This window comes from Myotis yumanensis, unplaced genomic scaffold, assembly GCF_028538775.1.
Source record: "Myotis yumanensis isolate MYYU_CA2020_CCGP unplaced genomic scaffold, mMyoYum1.0.hap1 SCAF_5, whole genome shotgun sequence".
Classification (NCBI taxonomy): Eukaryota; Metazoa; Chordata; class Mammalia; order Chiroptera; family Vespertilionidae; genus Myotis; species Myotis yumanensis.
The window spans coordinates 84424362-84446052 of NW_027223756.1; the positions used below are offsets into that span (position 1 = coordinate 84424362).

Consider the following 21691-nt stretch of genomic DNA (forward strand, 5'->3'; position numbering starts at 1 on the left):
CTGATCCGCCCTGCTCTGTGTGTGACAGGGGGTGGTGCCCCAACTCCCCTATTGGCCCTACTCTGTGAGTGAGAGGGGGGAGCTCCTCAGCCCCCTGTTGGGCCCTGCTCTGTGTGTGACAGAGTATGGAGCCCCAACCCCCCTGATGGGCCCTGCTCTGTGCGTGTCAGGGGGCGGCGCCCCAACTCCCGACCAGGGGCTGCATCCAGGGATTGGGCCTGCCCTCTGCCACCCGGGAGCAGGCCTAAGCCAGCAGGTCATTATCTCCCGAGGGGTCCCAGACTGGGAGAGGGCACAGGATGGGCTGAGGAACCCCCTTTCCCCCCCGAGTGCACAAATTTTTGTGCACCGGGCCTCTAGTATACACATGATGTGTTATAGAATTGTACACTTGAATCTTATATAATTTTCCTAGCCAATGTCATCCCAATAGGTTAAAAATTTTTCCAATCTGAAAATATAAAACTTACAAAAGTGATTTTCTCCAAGAACTTGATGCTACTCTAGAGGCTCTTCTCCCAACTGGTCTCATTTCTGAGCTCTCCTGTGAGATCCAGCAGCAGGACAGTCTATCCCAGGCACAGGACCTGCCCAACAGCATAATTCCCTTAATGCTGCTCCCAGAGAGACATCATACCCACTGATGTCTATGTATAGGGGACAGAGAAAAGGTTCCCACTCACCACTTGCGATGCCAGAAAAACCAATGATCTATTCAGTAGAGCAGTGGTCGGCAAACTCATTAGTCAACAGAGTAAAAAAAATTAACAGTACATGATTGAAATTTCTTTTGAGAGCCAAATTTTTTAAACTTAAACTATATAGGTAGGTATATTCAACTTTAAATTCACGGTTTTCGTCTTCTGTATTTCTTTGCTTCTTCTTTGTAGCCATCTCAAACAGGGCACCTACAAAAATGTTTCATTTTATAATAATAAAGCCACCAACACAAAAGAATTACAATTCTTAAACTGATGACAAAAATACCTGTAGGATTTGCAGCTGGTTGGAAAAATACAGGTAACTTTATGCTTCGAGTAGGTACTTTTGTCACCCGCGTGCGATTTGCGGATGCGACTAGCACTAACCACTGCACATGAGACTGCTGACTGGCTCACTCAACTCACGCACGAATCGCGCGCGCCTCCCCCACGCTGCATATCCCGCGGCCCACCTGCCCGGCATCTCCCCTCGCCCAACCAACCGACACCCCCCACTTCTTCAAAATAGACTCGCCCAGGCCGAAATGGACTTCTGCACACGGGCCACGAAGTTTCAATCGCACTGTACGTGCGCGCCGCACGTGGTATTTTGTGGAAGAGCCACACTCAAGGGGCCCAAGAGCCACATGTGGCTTCTGAGTCACAGTTTGCCGACCACTGCAGTAGAGCAATGACAAAATAGAAAAACCTCTCTTGTCTTAGGTCCAGGGAGAGGAAGGAATAAGACGAGCTCCTGGTTGAGCCCTCATTATTTTTTCTACAGAGCTCGGGGTGGGAACCTTCTTTTTGCCAAGGGCCATCTGGATAGTTATAACATCATTCATGATCCATACAATATCATCAACTTAAATATTAGTCTGCTATAGCTGGTCACACATTTACCTATCTATCTATCTATCTATCTATTTAGGTATTTATTTATTTTTAATTGTTTTATTGCTTAAAGTGTTACAAAGAGTATTATTTTTTTCTCCCCTTGATGGTCACACATTTATTTAACTGGCAGAGCCAGAGCAAATGATTCCAGAACCACTTTCAAGAGGTCCCAATACCATACTCTGCCTGCCCATTGCCTTGAAATGCATGAAACTGCCCACTCTGGTACATAGAAGTGAGGTGCAACAGGCTCAGCAATGCCACATGGGGCAGCACAGCTCCCAGCACCATCTGCCTGGCAGCCACAGGTGAGCAAGGCTGAGAAACAGAAGTCAGACCCACACGGCTGGTAATGTTGGCATGTGCTGTTCCTGGCAGCAAGTGCAAGTGTCATGTTCACCTGCAGAGGTGTGAATGAGAGTGATGCTCAGTGTGTCACACCCCTCACACCCACACCAGGAGAGCAGGACAAGCCTTAGGACTCACACAGAGGTCTCAGGAGGGCCGGGCTGGCCTCTCAAGCAGCTGAGACCTGGCTTCAGAGCCGGAAATGGAGCCTGGTGAGGTCATGTGGGGCTTCAAAGATGGGTCCGGGACAAGAGTTCTGCACAGACAGGGATTCTGTGGTTGGAATCACCTGCCTGCTCTATAGGAGACACCACCCAGGCTTTCTTATCAGCTTGTTCAAGTGGGAGGCAATAGGGACAAGTGCAGACTGTGGCTCAAGCTGTAGCAGGCAACCACCAAAAAATGCCTAGTCCAGCTGCTTATTACAAGGTAAAAAAAAAAAACAAAAAACAAACCCTGCGGACCTTGTGCTCTGCTGGGGAGTCACTGCCTGCCTGAGTGTGGGCAGACTCTAAGGTGTCAGTGACTGAGTTGTGTGCCTTTGGGACAAGGGTCATTTCCCAAAGTTTCCCGTGAACCTAACTGGTCCCCCCCCCTCAAGAGAGATGCCCTAGTTCCACCTCTGGACTCCCAGCAGCACACCCCTCCTGGTGTCTCCACCATGCTGAGGGGTGGGCAGAATCCAGGACAGCCTGAGTTGGGTGCTCAAGGCTGAGTGCCACTCCACCCACCTTCCCCCAAGCCTGACGGGTGCCTCCCCCTCAAGGGAGACCCTGAGCCCCACCTGCCTCACACTTGGTGGGCCAGCCCTGCAGATATCAGGTTCCTGGAGAATCTGGCACAGACTGAGTTGTGTGGCTCATGGTCTGGGGCCATTTTTCCTTTCCAGGCACCACCTGTACAGAGTCCTCCCTTCTGTTTGCATCTGTTAAACTCTGCTGGCCTCATCCTGAGGACTTCCTGAGGCCCTGCCCCACCACAACGGTGTGGGGCATCCAGTGGTAGTGGCTAAAGTTGGTACATGTTGGGACATTTCCTAAGAAATGATCAAAACTGTATTTGTGGGGGATTAGAGTAACAAGTGCTGGAGGTATCAGTGAAGCATGGTAGCAACCATCTCGGGTAAAAATTGCTGTTTAATATTCTAACCCTGCTGTTCTGGCTTCTGTAATTATTTGCTTACTAAAATAGTAGAAAAGTTATTTTGATTTTCTGAACTTATATAAATCATCCCATTCGATTGAATACTCCATTGACTGTGGATTGAATACCCCATTGATTGTGGTTTTACTGGTCTTTCAAAAACACATTCCTCTGCACCTGGAGACCAGGACAGCACAATTACTTTAAATTGCCCCAGTGGCTCCAGAAAATGTGTTTCCGTTGACTCAGTGGTCCCAAGACCTGAAACTATAATTAATCTTTGTAGTTAACTAACTTGCTCAATCTAGCTTCTTTAACAAACTGCTTTTTGCAAACCAGGTTCCTCATTCCAAACCTCGAGATGTAATCAATACCTTTGTGATGTTGGCCTATATAAGTCTGATGTTTTGGCCACGGGGCACTACAAGATTTGGAGCCGCTTCTCCCTCGAAGTTGCCGGCTTTATTGATTAAATGACTCATTGATTTGATCTTGCATCCTGCGTGTTAGTCGTGGGGCACATTACAACATCAGCGTATGTGGGCCGTGAGCCTTAAGTTGGACCTTTTTATTTTACAGACTTATTGGAAATAAATGCAGAAATTTATATATTCTTTTTTAAAAAATATATCTTTATTGATTTCAGAGAGGAAGGGAGAGGGAAAGAGAGATAGAAACATCAATGATGAGAGAGAATCATTGATTGGCTGCCTCCTGCACATTCCCCACTGGGGATAAAGCCAGCAACCCAGGCATGTGCCCTTGGCTGGAATCAAATCTGGGACCCTTCAGTCCGCAGGCCGACGCTCTATCCATGGAGCCAAACCAGCTAGGGCAATTTATATATTCTTTTTATATTTTGCACTTAATAAACCATTCTAGAATGTAATTCTTTTAAATAATAACAGCTTAGCACATAATGTGTATTGAATTTTAAGAAATTTACATATTTTTTAAAAAAAATGTTTGTATTGATTTGAGAGATGGAGAGTGAGATAGAGGCCTCCTACATAATAAAGAGATAATATTCAAATTGACCGCCATGCCCTTGCACAAGATGGCCACCACAAGATGGTCTCCAGGGGAGGACAGTTTGGGGCAACCCAGCCAGCAGGGGAGGGAGGGCAGTTGTGGGAGGGGGGGAACCAGGCCTGCAGGGAAGGGCAGGTGTGGGCAACCAAGCCTGCAGGGGAGGGCAGGTGGGGAGAGATGAGGCCAGCAGGGGAGGGCAGTTAGGGTTGACAGGGCCAGCAGGGGAGGGCAGTTGGGGGCGATCAGGCCTGCAGGGAAGGGCAGTTAGGGGCAACCGGGTCAGCAGGGGAGGGCAGTTAGGGGTGACCAGGCTGGTAGGGGAGAGCAGTTGGGGGCAACCAAGCCAGCAGGGGAGGGCAGTTGGGGCAATCATGCTGGAAGGAGAGCAGTTAGGCGTCTATCAGGCTGGCAGGGGAGTGGTTAGGGGGTGATCAGGATGGCAGGCAGAAGCAGTTAGGGGCAATCAGGCAGGCAAGCAGGTGAGTGGTTGGGAGCCAGCAGTCCTGGATTGTGATAGGGATGTCCAACTGCCACTTTAGGCACAATCCCTGTGGGGTCTCAGATTGGAGAGGGTGCAGTCTAGGCTGAGGGATAACCCCCCACCTCAGTGTACAAATTTTGTGCACTGGGCCTCTAATCCTATATAATAAAGAGCTAATATGCTAATTAGACGGAATAGCAGAACAACCATCCAGATGACCTTCCTGACAAAGCCGAGGCTGCGAGGGCTGAGCTCCTTGCACACATTTCTTGCATCGTACCTCTAGTCAATAATAACAGAGAATCATTGATCAGCTGTCTCCTGCTTGATCCCTACTGGGGATCAAGCCCACAACGGGGATGTGCCCGCAACCAAGGCACATGTCCCAGACTGGAATCGAACCTGGAACCCCCCAGCCCACAGGCCGACGCTCCATCCACTGAGCCAAACCGGTTAGGGCTCTCTTGCAAACAACTGACATCTTCATTCTCAGGGAAACTAGAGTGAAAGGGCTTCCCTAGTCAGTGGATAAAGGATCTGAAGGAAAGAAACACATCCATTGGATTCAGCACAGATGAGCAGCCTGCTTCCCACAGGACAGAGGAAAGACACTTTCAGAAGGTTCCACATTCTACACTCTTTTGGCTGAGACAGAACCCCTGGAGTGTTACAGTCCCTGGGGAAGCAGAGGATGACATCTGAGCAGCCACCCCAGGAATGAAGTCTGGGAGCTCCAATACCTCCTCTCCCTGGGGAATAATGGAAATGTAGTGGGCAGTTAGACAGACATGAGCAGAGCAAGGAGAATGGGCCAGGGGCAGAAGGTCATGCCCAGCAACAGACAGACCTCATCCCCTTTCATCCCATAGCATATCGCTGGCCATGCAGTTTAGACCCCGACCTTTTCCCCCTAGAAATAACCTCTAGGCCACACTTCTATTTTAGCTGCAGGCCCAGAAAAGCAGCAAAACCAGAAAAGCGATGCCAGGGCTGACCTCAGGACCAGCTGCATTGAATGATGACCTGTGCCCTGGCCACAACCAATCAATCAGTGGAGACTCAGACCCTGAAGGGACACATCTGGAAAGCTGCTGAATATTCTACAGTGGGGCCTTGACTTACGAGTTTAATTCGTTCCGAGACCAAGCTCATTAAGGAGCTCATTAACTCAAATTACTCTATCAACTCAATGCAAAAAATCGGCCGAGAGACAGCTGGTATCTCAAAAAACTCGTTAGTCAGGACACTCGTAAGTCAAGGCCCTCTGCATGCATAGAAGCATAGGTAATGGCCACAAAAAGGAGGAGGGTGGGGGCAAGTGCAGGGGGTGGGAGTAGCGAGGAAGAGTTCAATGAGGGAAAAAGAAGATATATGTAATATTTTAAACAATAAAGAATTTAAATTTTAAAAAATTGCTAAAGAGACTCCTGTAAATGAGAAGAAGAAACAGAGAGAGAAACCTAGACATACAGAATGAAAATGGCAATAAATAGCTACCTAGCAATAATAACCCCAAATGTAAACTGATTAAATGCTCCAATCAAAAGGCATAGGGCAGCTTAATGGATACAAAAACATGACACAACTATATGCTGTCTACAAGAGACCCACCTCAGAACAAAAGACACACACAGGATGAAAGTGAAGGGATGGAATAAATTTTTCCATGCAAATGGAAAAAAAAAATGCTGGAGTAGCAATAATCATATCCAACAAAATACTTAAAAATGAAGGCCATCACAAGAGACAACAAATGTCACTGCACAGTACTAAAGGGATCGGTACAAAAAGGGCATATAACCCTGTTAACCATATACGCACCCAATATACCAATATAGGAGCACCTAAAAACATAAAAATACTTCTGGAGGACTTAAAAAAGATATTGACAACAATACAGTCATAGAACGAGACTTCAACACCCCACTGACTTCACTGGATAGATCTTCCATATAAAAATTTAACAAGGAGCCCGGCCCGCATGGCTCAGTGGTTGAGTGTCAACCTATTAACCACGAGGTCAGGGTTCGATTCCCAGTCAGGGCACATGCCAGGGTTGTGGCCTCAATCCTCAGTGTGAGGCATGCAGGAGGCAGCTGATCCATGATTCTCTCTCATCATTGATGCTTCTACCTCTCTCTCTCTCTCCTGTCCTTGCTGAAATCAATAAAAATATTTTTTTAAAAGTTAACAAGGAAACAGTAACTCTAAGAGACACATTGGATCAGATGGATTTAATGAACATTTATAGAACATTTCACTCCAAACCAGCAGAATATACACTCTTCTCAAGTGCACATGGGTCATTCACAAAGATAGACCACATTAAGACACAAAACAAGTCTCTACAAGGTCAAGAAGATTAAAATCACATCAAACATCTTCTCAGATCAAGTGGAATGAAATTAGAAATCAACTACAGTAAAAACACCCAAAAACTTTCATACACATGGAAGCTAAAGAGAACATTATTAAAAATGAATGGGTTACCAACAAAGTAAAGAACGAAATGGAAACAAATGAAAATGAACACACAACAAACCAAAACCTCGGGGACACACCAAAAGCAGTCCTGAGAGGGACGTTAATAGCACTACAGGCATACCTCAAAAAAACAAAAAACAAAAACCTGCAATAAATTATTTAACCCCACAACTTAAAGAACTAGAAAGGGAACAAGAGCAGAGTAAGTAGAAGGAAGGAAAGAATAAAGATTAGAGCAGAAACAAATAACATAGTACTAAAACACAGCCTATCTAATAAAAGGGTACTATGCAAATTAACCATCACTCTGTCACAAAGATGGTGGCGCCAAGTCCTCTCAGCCCTGTTGGAGTCCCCCAGTCCCAGGGGGTCGGGGCTGAGGGGGCAGCTGCTGAGAGCGGGCAGCGTGAGCGGCCTGGTACAATGTTTGCTTTGTCGCTACGGCGACAAGGCAATAATTCCAAACCCAGCTGCAGATGGGCCTCTGGGCCACAGGTAGCCTCTGGGCAGTGGGAGCAGAGCGGCCAGGCCCTGCAGAGAGCTACTGGTGCATGAATTCGTGTGCAGGGCTATATATATATAAATTTTTAACAAAACCAAAAGCTTGTTCTTTGAAAGGATAAATAAAATTGATAAACTGTGAGCCAGACCTACTGAGAAACAAAGAGAGATGACTCAAATAAATAAAGCCAGAAACGAAAGTGGAGAAGTAACCACTGACACCACAGAAATACAAAGGATTGTACGAAAGTACTATGAACAACTCTATGCCAACAAGCTGGACAATGTGGATGAAATGGACTAATTCCTAGAAAAATACAATCTCCTGAAACTGAATCAGGAGGAATCAGAAAACCTGAATAGGCCAATAACAACTGATGAAATAGAAGCAGTAATCAAAAAACTTCCACTAAACAAAAGCCCAGATCCGATGGTTTCACAGGGGAGTTTTACCAAGCATTCAAAGAACTAACACCTTTACTCCTCAAACTATTTCAGAAAATCCAAGAGGAAAGAACACTTCCAAACACTTTTTATGAAGTCAGCATTATCCTAATTCCAAAAGCAGAAAAAGACATTACAAAGAAAGAGAATTACAGGCCAATATCCCTGATGAACATAGATACTAAAATCCTCAACAAAATATTAGTAAATCATGCCCAGAAATATCTTAAAAAGATCATACACCATGACCAAGTGGGATTTATTCCAGGCTGGTACAATATGTGCAAATCAATAAATGTGATACATCACATAAACAAATTGAAAGACAAAAATCACATGATCATATCAATAGAAAAAGCACTTGACAAAAGCCAACATCCATTTTTCATAAAAACTCTCAGCAAAGTGAGAATAGAAAGAGCATATCTCAACATGAAAAAGGCCATATGACAAACCAACAGCCAGCATAATACTCAATGGGCAAAACTAAAAGCATTTCCCCTAACATCTGGAATAAGACAGGGATGTTCGCTTTTACCACTTATTCAACATAGTTCTGGAAGTCCTAGTCACAGCATTCAGACACGAAGAAATAAAAGGCATCCAAATTGGAAAGGAGGAAGTATAACTCTCATTATTCACAGAAGACATGATATTGTACACAGAAAACCCTAAAGACTCCACCAAAACGGTACTAGATTTAATCAATGAATTTGGCAATGTAGCAGGTTACAAAATCAATACCCAAAAATCGATAGTTTGTTTATACACCAATAATGAATTCCCAGAAAGAGAAACTAAACAAGCAATCCAATTTACTTTGGCAACGAAAAAAAATTAAGATACTTAGGATGGAGGAGAGGAGACCAAGATGGCGGCGTAGGTAAACACCGGAGACCGCTGCCACAAACAACCATTTCAAAAATACAACTAAAAGACTGAACGGACATCACCCAGAACCACAGGAAGGCTGGCTGAAGAGAGACTCTACAACTAGAAGGAAAGAGAACAGCAAATCGAGGCTCAGAGGCGGCGCAGTGTGGAAAATACAAAGGTACCGAGGTGCGCACGCAAAGCGGGCTGGTGGCTGAGGGCGCGGTTGTCGTTTTCTGTCGGGAGTGAGTCTCAGACTCTGGGCTCCAGATCCGGGCGAGTCTCTAGGGACCCAGACTCAAACGGGAGAAGCGGGATTATCCGGCATCAGTTGGAACCTGAGGGCAGCTTTCTCTCCGAAGTTTGCAGCGGCTCCCGGGGTTCTGTGAAGCAGAGCCTCTGGGAACGGGACTGAGCGTGGCCATAACTGCTCCCTCCGCCCGCCCTGTTGAGCCCGCCCCGCCCAAACTCTGCGCACAGCCATTTGCCGATCGCCTCAGGCAAAGGCTGGATTAGCGCCTCCCCAGAAGGCAGACGTTTTCCATACAGCTGATTCCTATAGCCAGTCGGCCTGGTGGTCAAACCCCTCTAGTGTTAACTACAACAATTAAGGCTTGGCTAGAACAAGACTGCGCACAGAGACCACAAGGGGGTGCACCAAGAAAGCATAAAAGATGCGGAGACAAAAAAACATGACAGAAATGGAGGATATGGAGCTAAGAATCGCAATTTTGAGGGCTTGCCATAAATTTGTGCAGAACCTCACGAAAACTAATGAGACCCTCGATGCTACGATAAAGAAATTAGAAAGTAAGCATACACGGACTGAAATAAAGAATATTATACCCAATAGCAGACCAGAGGAGCACAATAATCAAACAAAAGATTCGACAAAAAACACCCAATTGGAAAAGCAAAATGAAAAAAGAATCCGAAAGTGTGAAGATAGTGTAAGGAGCCTCTGGGACAGCTTTAAGCGGTCTAATATCAGAATTATTGGAGTGCCAGAAGATGAGAGACAGCAAGATATTGAAAACCTATTTCAAGAAATAATGGCAGAAAACTTCCCCCATCTGGAGAAAGAAATGGACTTACAGGTCCAAGAAGCGCAGAGAACCCCAAACAAAAGGAATCCAAAGAGGACCACACCAAGACACATCATCATTAAAATGCCAAGAGCAAAAGACAAAGAGAAAATCTTAAAAGCAGCAAGAGAAAGAGGCTCAATTACCTACAAGGGAATACCCATACGACTGTCAGCTGATTTCTCAACAGAAACTTTGCAGGCCAGAAGGGAATGGCAAGAAATATTCAAAGTGCTGAATACCAAGAACCTACAACCAAGATTACTTTATCCAGCAAAGCTATCATTCAGAATTGAAGGTCAGATAAAGAGCTTCACAGATAAGGAAAAGCTAAAGGAGTTCATCACCGCCAAACCAGTATTATATGAAATGCTGAAAGGTATCCTTTAAGAAGAGGAAGAAGAAGAAAAAGGTAAAGATACAAATTGTGAACAACAAACATGCATCTATCAACAAATGAATCTAAGAATCAAGTGAATAAATAACCTGATGTACAAAATGAACTGGTGATTATAATAGAATCAGGGACATAGAAAGGGAATAGACTGACTATTCTTGGGGGGGAAAGGGGTGTGGGAGATGCGGGAAGTGACTGGACAAAAATCATTCACCTATGGATGAACACAGTGGGTGGGGAGAGAGGGTGGAGGGTGGGGTGGGAGCTGGAAGGAGGGGAGTTATGGGGGGAAAAAAGAGGAACAAATGTAATAATCTGAACAATAAAGATTTAATTAAAAAAAAAAAAAAATTCTGGTTAAAAAAAAAAAAAAAAAAAGATACTTAGGATGCCCATAGTACCCAAGGCAATCTACAGAGTTAATGAAATACCATTAAAATAGCAACGGCATATTTCATGGAGCTGGAACAAATACTCCAAAAATTTATATGGCATCAAAAAAGACCTGAATAGCTGCAACAATTTTGAGAAAGAAAAACAAAGTCGGAGGAATCACAACAGGAGATTTCAAGTTATACTATAAAGCCACTGAAATGAAAACAGCCTGGTACTGGCACAAGAACAGGCATATAGATCAATGGAACAGAACAGAGAACCCAGTTATTGAACCAACCCATTATGCTCCATTAAGATATGACAAAGGAGGCAAGAGAATACAATGGAGTCAAGAGAGTCTCTTCAATAAAAAGTGTTGGGAAAATTGGGTACATGCAAAACAATGAAACTAGACCACCAACTTAAACCATAAAGAAGAGTAAACTCAAAATGGATAAAAGACTTAAATGTAAGTCATGAAACCATAAAATCCTAGAAGAAACCATAGGCAGCAAAATCTGAGACATCTTTGTAGCAATACGTTTATACTCATATCTTCTAGGGCAGTGGTTGGCAAACTGCGGCTTGCGAGCCACATGCAGCTCTTTGGCCCCTTGAGTGTGGCTCTTCCACAAAATACCACGTGCAGGCACGCATGTACAGTGTGATTGAAACTTCTTGGCCCATGTGCAGAAGTCAGTATTTTGTGGAAGAACCACACTCAAGGGGCCAAAGAGCCATATGTGACTCTCGAGCCATAGTTTGCCGACCACTGTCCTAGGGCAAAGGAAACTAAGGAGAAAATAAACACATGAGACTACATCAAAAAGCTTCTGCACAGCAAAAGAAACCATCAATAAAACAAAAGGAGCCCTAACTGGTTTGGCTCAGTGGATGGAGTGTCGGCCTGCGGACTCAAGGGTCCCAGGTTCAATTCTGGGCACATCCCCAGTGGGGAGTGTGCGGGAGGCAGCTGATTGGTGTTTCTCTCTCATCGATGTTTCTAACTCTCTATCCTTCTCCCTTCCTCTCTGTAAAAAATCAATAAAATATATTTTTAAAAAAAGCTGTGGTACATTTATACCATGGAATACTATGCAACAGTAAAAAAGAAGAATCTTTTACTCTTTGAGACAGCATAGAGGGACCTGGAGAGTATCATGCTAAGGGAAATAAGTCAGTCAGAGAAAGACAAGTATCACACGATTTCACCATTATGTGGAATGTACTTAACAAAACATCTATCTTCTATATCTATATCTATATCTATATCTACACTAATAAAAGAGAAACATGGTAATTAGCGTACGACCGTTACCCTTCCCATTGGCTAATCAGCATATCCTTATGCAAATTAACTGTCAGCCAAGATGGCGGCCGGCAGCCAGGCAGCTGGAAGCGAACATGAGGCTTGCTTGCTCCAGTGACTGCAGACTCCAACGTTCCCCGCCTGACTTGCCGGCCTGAGTTGCAACTCTAAGCAACTATGTACTATGTTGCAAATAAGAAGATAAACAAAACCCCAGAAACCAGCTTTCAGCCTGCCGGGATCTCAGAGCTGAAGTTATACATTATTTCGATTATAGAACGGCAAACAAACCAGAAAGGAAGCCTCAGACCTAGAGCCAGAGCTAAAGCTGGCCCAGAATAAAATTTAAAAAGAGAAAAAAAAGGAAGGGTTGGGAGCTTCAGTCAACAACCACCAGCCTGAAAGCAGCCCTCAGCCCCTCACCCAGGCTGGCCAGGCACCCCAGTGGGGACCCCCACCCTGAAGGGTGTGTGACCAGCTGCAAACAGCCATCATTCCCTCATCCAGGCTGGCCTGGCACCCCAGTGGGGACCCCCACCCTGATCCAGGACACCCTTCAGGGCAAACCAGCCGGCCCCCAGGCCTCTATCCTATATAGTAAAAGGGTAATATGGCTCCCAGCACCGGGATCAGCAGAGCCGCGAGGCCTCCTGGCACCAGATCAGCGTGACAGGGGGCAGCGCCCAAACCCCCTGATCGCCCTGCGGCTCTGTGTGTGATAGGGGGCGGGGCCACAACCTTCCTATCCGCCCTGCTCTGTTTGCGACAGGGGAAGGTGCCCCAACCCCCTGATGGGCCCTGCTCTGTGTGTGACAGGGTAGAGCCATAACCTCCCCATTGGCCCTGCCCTGAGTGTGACAGTGGCGGCGCCCCAATCCCCTGATCGGCCCTGCTCTGTGGGTGATAGAGGGCGGTGCCCCAACCCCCTGATCCGCCCTGCTCTGTGTATGACAGGGGGCGGTGCCCTAACTCTCCTATTGGCCCTACTCTGTGTGTGACAGGGGGGAGCTCCCCAACCCCCTGATGGGCCCTGCTCTGTGAGTGACAGGGGGGAGCTCCTCAACCCCCTGATCGGCCCTGCTCTGTGCATGACAGGGGGGAGCTCCCCAACCCCCTGATGGGCCCTGCTCTGTGCGTGACAGGGGGCAGCGCCCCAACCCCCTGATTGGCCCTGCTCTGTGCGTGACAGGGGGTGGTGCCGCAACCTCCTCATCGACCCTGCGTTGACTGTGACAGGGGGCGGTGCCCCAACCCCCTAATCCGCACCACCCTGAGCGTGACTGAGGGTGGCATTGCAATCTCCCGATCCGCCCTGCTCTGTGCATGACGGGGCGGCACCCCAACTCCCCAATCAGCCCTGCTCTGAGCCCGACCAGGGGCTGCACCTAGGGATTGGGCCTGCCCTCTGCCACCCAGGAGCAGGCCTAAGCTAGCAGGTCATTATCTCCTGAGGGGTTCCAGACTGCAAGAGGGCACAGGCCGGGCTGAGGGACCCCCCTCCCACACCCCCCCCCTCCCGTGCACAAATTTTTGTGCACCGGGCCTCTAGTATATATATAAAAGGCTAATATGCTAAGTATCACCGTCCTGGTAATGACATCATGTAGCAATACCCAGCTTCCTCTCCCTAGTGACTAGCCTCCTTGCAGTTTCTTCAGCACAGGTACACAACTTGCTTTATAGCAGGTGGGAACATTTACACTGTAACCAAATGTCTGTGAAGCGTTTCCCGTGCCTCATCTCATTTGATCCTCACAGAAGTCTGGGAGTAGGTAGATAGGAGACTCAATGGAATCCTATTTTCTTTTCATTAGCCAGAAAACGGAGATTTAGAAAGCTTAGGAACTTGACCTGACTGAAAAGAAGTAAGAAATGGTGGACCTTGAAAATGACTTCAGGTTTTCTCACTGCACAGAATATAGTCAAACACTGCTGCAGTTAAATATTTCACTCTTTGTTCTCCCTGCATGATCTATAATAATGATCTGCTTTGTGTTGATATTCACTGTTGTGTTGCTGACAATTACCTAAAGGAGAAATAGGGGTGCTTCACTGGGCTGGAAAAAGTTTAGCTACATCAGAAAGCAGGTCTAATTAAGTAAATTTATTCTATATCTATAAAAGGCTAAGTTGAGTCGCGCCTGCACGATATATATAAAGCTCTCACTGGCGCCAATCGCACACGTGTGTTTCAATCTGTCATTATTGATCATGAGTTTGTTTGACAGTTCTATTATAGAGAAAGGGAGAATAGCGATATTAAAATATTTCTTCTTATTAATTTCCTTTCAATGTGCACAAATTCGTACACTGGGCCACTAGTAAACTGATAAAAGGAGTGGATCCAGAGACATGAAAGCATGGGAGAAAGTGCAGAATCTTAGAGGGAAGGTGGGGGACAGTGGGTGGGTGGGATTTAATCAACCAAAGGCCATGAATGCATATATGCATAACCCATGAACACAGGCAATAGGTTGCTGAACAACTGGGAAGGGGGCTGTGTTGGGGGGGGGGGGGGGCGGAAGAGGGATAGAGGAGGTCTGGGGGGGGGGGGAGGTGATATATGTAATACTTTCAACAATAAAAAATTATTTTTTTAAAAAGAGGAGGTACAAACTGGTAGTTACAAAATAGGAGGATGTAAAGTACAGCACAAGAAATATAGTCAATAATATTCTATTAACTATGTGTGGTATCTGATGGGTATTAGACTTTATAAGTTATGTACATGTCTAACCACTATGTTGACACCTGAAACTAATGTATTGTGTCAACTTATTGAAAAAAAATTTTTTTAAGCCCTGGCCAGTTTGGCTCAGTGAATAGAGTGTCGGCTTGTGGACTGATGGGTCCCGGTCAAGGGCAAGGACCTTGGATGCAAGTGCCCTCGCTGGCCTGAGTCTTGGTGGGGCATGTGCAGGAGGGCACCAGTAGATGTGTTTCTCTCACATCAATATTTCTCTCTGTTTTTCCTTTCTCTTCCACTCTCTCCAAGAATCAATGGAAAAATATCCTCACGTAAAACTTTTTAAAAATTTTTTTTAAAGAAAATGGTGCACGCACACACAGAGGACAATTACTGTATTATTCATCCATTAGAAAAAGAAATTCTGCCACTTTGTAACAACACATTCATGGTCCTTGAGGGCAGGATGCTTTGTGAAATAAGTCAGAAAAAGAGAAATGCCATGTGTTCTCAATTATCTGTGGAACCTTTAAAAAAGCAAGTCCATAGATACAGAGCACAGGTTCAAACCTAGGACCCTTCAGTCCTCAGGCTGAAGCTCTAGCCACTGAGCCAAACCAGCTAGGGCAAGCAATCCTATTCTTAAAGACTTGATTTTTGTCATAAATAAGTGGATTTGAATCATGTCAAACCAATATACATTTTTAAGTGAAATGTCTCTTCATTTGTAATAATGCAATTCTGCCTTAAAGCTTATGTTGTATAATCTATACTAATAAAAGGGTAGTATGCTAATTAGACCAAACACCTTGCGGACATCCATCTGGATGTCCTTCCGTGCAAAGCCATGGTGGCCGGGACCAAGGCAGAGGTGGTTAGGGGCAACCAGGACGGCAGGTGAGGACAGTTAAGGGCAACCAGACGGGCAGAGGAGGGCAGTTACGGGTGATCAGGCTGGCAGGCAGGTGAGCAGTAGGGAGCCAGTGGTCTGGATTGTGAGAAGGATGTCCGACAGCCAGTTTAGTCCAACGGTTCCAAGATTAGAGAGGATGCAGGCCAGGCTGAGGGACCCTCCGCCCCCACCCCTACCCCACTGTGCACAAATTTTATATATATATATGTACATATATATATAAAATCATTGTGATGTAAAACTTAAATTAATATGATGTTATATAGCAATTGTATCTTTTTTAAAAAATATATTTTATTGATTTTTTACAGAGAGGAAGTGAGAGAGATAGAGAGCTAGAAACATCGATCAGCTGCCTCCTGCACATCCCCCACTGGGGATGTGCCCGCAATCCAGGTACATGCCCTTGACCAGAATCGAACCTGGGACCCTTCAGTCCGCAGGCCGACGCTCTATCCACTGAGCCAAACTGGTTTCGGCAGCAATTGTATCTTAATGAAAAATAAAATCCCTGCCCTAGCTGGTGGTTTGGCTCAGTGGATAGAGCATCAGCCTGAGGACTGAAGGGTCCCAGGTTCAGTTCTGGCCAAGAGCACATCCCTGGGTTACGGGTTTGATCCCCAGTAGGGGGCATGCAGAAGGCAGCCTATCAATAATTCTCTCTCATCATTGATGTTTCTATCTCGCTCTCCCTCTCTCTTCCTTTCTAAAATCAATAAATTACATTCAAAAAAGAAATAAATAAAAATAAAATCCCTTCTAGAAAAAAGATTTCAGTGGATCTGAAAAATTGCAATCACCTAGTGATGTCATACCCATCAGAATGTCATAGGGAAATGCATTACTCAGATGTTTATGATGACGCTGGTGTAAACAAGCTTCCTGTGCTGCCAGTCCTATGAAAGTCCAGCACATACAGTTACACTCACTACACGGAATACTTGATGATGATAAACTGGTTTATGCATTTGCTATACTATCCTCTTTATCTTTGTGAGCTTCCTACATAGTGAAAAATTTTTTGCTGTGAAGCAGTATGCTGTTACATGCGGGCAGCAGCCTCAGAGGTCTTGTGTTGACTATACATTTTGATTGCATCATTGCCTCCTAGGCTTGCTTGAATCTGTTTTTTGTAAATTTCCTGTCCTAACTCTACACTTTCATAAAGTCTACAGTCGGGTACAGTAACATTCTCTGCCTTCATATTCACTGACCAATCACTGACTCCTGCAGAGCAGCCTCCAGTCCTGGAGCCCATTCAGGGTCAGTGTCCCTCGCTGTTGTACCATTTTGTATCTTGCACACCACATTTTTACTGCACCTTTTCATAAATGCTTCCTACCACTGCATCACAATTGCCTACAGCATTCAGTACAGTAGCATGTTGTACAGGTTTGTTGCGTAGAACCCACAGGCTACACCATATGGCCTAGGTGTGTAGCAGGCTACACCATGCAGGTTTGTAAGAGAACTGAAAACAACAAAACTGCCTCAGGATGTCCTCCCAGGTTCAGGGGTGCAGGACTGTATGTAACTGCAGTTTCAACCTCTCCCAGGAGTAAAATTTTAGCCCAGTCACTCTGCAACTTGTTCAACACTGTGGACGAAAGGGGCCACATGCTGACCTGACAAGCTCAGGAGAGGCCTGCGTGGCAGCCTAGCAGACTCAGAGACCTAAAATAACCACAAAGGATGGTCTGAAATTAAACTGAAACTGAAAGCAGTTATGGTGGGCAGTTACGCCCTAGGCCAGTTTCTTCACTGACAAGGTCAACCTTTACCGTAACTGAGCCTATCTGTTTTTTTGCATCTAAGATAACATATCCTTGGGATATCTGGGTAACTTGTGACTTCCCTTTTTATGGAACCCCTGGGGCACAACCAGGTGTGCTGGGCCCAGGACAGATGCAGCAGATTCTTTCATTTATCATGTTAATTGTTCCTGCACCCACCTAAGTATGTGTCCATCATTTTACTTTTTATCCTATCCTAGAGGTTTCCCGGCTTAGCTTAATCCCACTTCCTTAAATCTGTCACCAATGAATTTCATGTATAAATATGGATGTAACCCTGCCATTCTCCGGAGAACTATCTCAATTCCTTGAGGTTCTGCTTCCCAGCATATGTCGACAGTTTGGCTCAAATAACCTCACAAAAATTCGTTACAGGTTTCAATGGTTTTTTTACGTTGACAACACTAATCTGTCCAAAGACTCCTGCTGTTCCTTCCCCTAAGGAAGGGTGACCCTGCCTGAAGCAATCCCCTCTTTTCTTTTACTAATAACCTCTCAAAGCCACTTCCTTTCTGCCTATTGTACAGACACTCAGATTCTATTTACTAGAGGAGATGCGGCCGGATTCTGGAACGGAGAATCAAGCCAGTTAGACGTTCCACTTTATTCAGCTGAATTTTGTTTTAACCGTTTGAAAACCACCACAAAACAAATAGCTGATAAAGATGCTGTGACTCAGAGAAGGGAAGATGGCGTTTAGGATTCGGGGAAGAGACTGGAAATGCAGGCATTTGCTGCAGAGCTAGGCCTGGGGGGCAGCAGATGGACTTGAGAGCCTGCTCCACAAACATCTAAACTCAGGAGAAAACGGGGTCCTTCTGGGGAGAAAGGAGGGACAGGGGGCCCGCCAGACCACAGCTCCTCCCATGCACGAACCGCGGGGACCGAGTCACCATTGTCCCCAATGACCCTCCCCGTGGTCACCGCACCGACTGCGGAGCCGCGGGGATGAGGGTGCAGAGCTGCCCAGACGCGCTCCGCAGCCCAAGGCCCTGCCGCGGGGACACACTGGACGCCCGGGTCCCCGCTGGGCCCCACCCTGCGAGCCCGAGGGGCCTGCAATTTCAGCGGAGCCCCCGGCGCCTCGGGTCCGCAGGCTCCGGACCTGACCGTGGACAGACGGTCCCGCCACAGCGGCTCCACCCGCCCCTCCTCCCCGTCCCCGCGCCCGGCCGCACACTCACCATTTCTAGTTCCTGGGCCTCCCGAGTCCCGCCTGCAGCTCCCACCACCTTATGGGTCGCAGATGAGGACAGAACAAGGGAGATGCGATCCCAATGCAGCTGAAGCAAAGGAACAGCCGAGTTGTGGCAGAGCGTAGCCCCACCCGCCCGCTCCGACCTCTACTCATAGGACACACACTTTACACGACTTCACCCCCTAGCAGCTGAGGGGCACAGACCTGAGCCCAAAGCAGCCAGATCTCCTGTCCAGGGACCTTTGCACTGAGAGGCAGCGCTGAGAGTCCCCAGGGAACAGCGGTCCTTCCTTGAAAACACACACACTGAAAAGGCTCCTAATGACTCTGGCTCCATTTTCATCTTTGTTGACAACTGGAGTCTGACGTGTGCATTTGCCAAAAAGGTGCACAGGCTCAGGTAGCAGAGATACGTTAGGGTGTTATCCTTCCAGAACTACAGCCACATTCCCAAAAAGAGAATTGAAACCAGAAACAAGCCATCATTTCCAGTGCAAAAAGTGACTTCTGTGCATTTAGAATGGTTAGCTTTATTTTTTAATATATTTTATTGATTTTTTTACAGAGAGGAAGGTAGAGGGATAGAGTGTTAGAAACATTGATCAGCTGCCTCCGGCACATCCCCCACTGGGGATGCACCCGCAACCAAGGTACATAGCCTTGACTGGGATCGAACCTGGGACCCTTCAGTCCGCAGGCCGATGCTCTATCCACTGAGCCAAACCAGTTAGGGCTAGAATGGTTAACTTTAGAAAATGTTTTTCACATGAAAACATGTGTTCCCACTGGTGATTCAGTCAAGGTCCTCTGAGGCCATGAGCCATCCCTTCCTTGTGGTTGTCTTGTGGGCAGTTCCACAGACCTACCCAGAGCAAGGAGATGGGCCAGGCACAGAGGTCACCAGGGTGGAAGGCCCAGGTGTCCAGCAATGGGCAACCAATTGTAGGGTGGGGCCTTGTCCCCAGGGTGACTTTTCCTCCTCTAGCAGATCACTGGTCCTACAGTTTGGACCCCCTGATCTTCCTCCCTAGAGAAAACACCTATGCCTCATTGAATTTAGCCCCAGGCTCAGATAAGCAACAAAATGCCAGGGCTGACATCAGGACCAGCTGCATTGAATAATGACCCCTGCTCTGGTGCCGGCCAATCCATCAGTGGAGGCCACATCCCTGAATGGACACACCTGGAAGCTACAGAATATGCCATTCAGCTCTTCCCCTGGGACCTCCCCTGAAATCTCCACCCTTAAAACCTTCAGGAAGGAGGACCCAGTGCGCTCTCCCTCCCTGGAGCACACCTGTACCTTTCCCTTCCCCTCCTTCTCCTCCTCCCCCAGGCAGGTTACCATTAGCTTGTCCTCCCAAGCTCCAAGGGCCCTTCCCTTAACTCCTTAACTCCTTTCCTAAGCCCATTTCTTTCCAGAATCACTTCTCCTACCTCTGTAATTTACCCAGTAAATGTTCTCTTACAGTTTGGGTCTTGCTCTGAATTCTTTTCTAGCCAAAACCCAAGTACCCAGGCTGCTGAACTCACATTTGGTCTGAGCCCAATCAGAAACCTGGTGCCATTCCTGCTGCCACCACGGTTACACTGTTTAATCCAGCAATAATGAAATTTAACTGAAAATTGGTTCCCATCAATGTAAGAATCATTCAAACCTATAGAGTATTTTTATGAGTTCATGTCAGGAAGCAAAGTGTCAATGAATTGAGATAATGTCCGGAGTATGGCAGTTTGGTGCTTTATTTTATACATTACAATCAAAAGAGAAGACTCAAGTGGGTTACATGAAATCCACTGGGGATAGATTAGGGAGCTGGGAGAAAGTAAAGCAGGGTGCCCCGGGGTTACGATGAAAAGTAAAATGATAGACATACATATATATTTTACATAGGTGGGTACAAAGTAGGTAATAGTTAATGATTAACATAATAACAATGAGAGGAGATATGGTCTCATTTCTTCTGCATTGGTTGAGCACTGAAAGGTCTGAAATAGGGGGAGTTGCCCTGACAATGCCAAGATATGTAATCATATATGGAAAAGACAATGGGCAAGCATAGGGAAGGGAAAGGTTGAGTTTGTTAGGGGGATTCTACTCTGGAACATGACTATCTATCATAAACTGCCTCTAGTTAAAATATTTTCATTTCAGACCAGCTCTTGTGGTTATTTTAGGTCTTTTAATTTGCAAGGCCATCACACACAGGCCTTCCCTGAACTTGGCAGGTTAGCATGTGGACTCTTTTCATCCCCAATCTCAATAATCCCCCTGATTGCTGAGTCTGTGATACTAGCATAACATTCATTCTGACCATGATGGAAGCACTCCCTGCCAGGCATCCTCTCCATAGAGTATCACAGCTTCCTGGCTCTGACCATTGCCTCTCTCCAGTCCCTGAGGAAATGCTCACCTTTAGTATCATCTGAGACAAACAGCCCCACCCAAACTGCAGCAATAACCCCATCCAGCCTGGGACACAGAAGAACCTGGAGGCCATCTGACACAGGCAGCCTGAGGGCAGAGCCACAGAACCACAGGTGACCTCCATGGAGAGAGGAAAGGAGGGCACACGTTTCACCCAGGACTCAGCTTACCAGGAGGACCACACGGGGAGGAGCGGCATCAGTCACCATACACAGCAGGAAGAACGGTCTGTGGGTATTCACCATGAACTGAGATGGAGAATATATTTGCATTTCATCACCTTTTTTTCACCTTCCTTTTCACAGCTATCTCAAAAACAATAGTCTCGAGGCATTTTTTCTAGAAATCATTCTGATTTTCTAGTCTGGAATACCTCTGGTTTTTTGTTTTGTTTCCTCTCTCATCTCAACCTCAAATAAATGACCTCCTACTAAGAATTCGAGTTCATTGGGGAAGATGCACATGTTTGGTCTCTTCTCTCACACGGCTGAACTTCAGGAACCTGCTGCTGCAGAAATTACATCCCATCCCTGCCCTTCCACACCCTGCTGGTACTTGCACCTGTGGGAATTGTATAGTTCCAGCTGTGGCCCCATCTGGGTA

General features: G+C 46.3%; 1 protein-coding gene across 1 annotated transcript in view; it reads right to left on the reverse strand.

Moving 5' to 3' along the window:
- LOC139010978 (zinc finger protein 14-like) overlaps positions 1-18713 on the reverse strand; it is a 29111-nt gene extending 10398 nt beyond the window's left edge. The window contains exon 1 of the mRNA XM_070416116.1: positions 18647-18713. Coding sequence (XP_070272217.1) covers positions 18647-18649 — 3 coding nt within the window. The 5' untranslated portion in view covers positions 18650-18713. The remainder of the gene's footprint in view (positions 1-18646) is intronic.
- Between the last annotated feature and the right edge of the window lie 2978 nt (positions 18714-21691).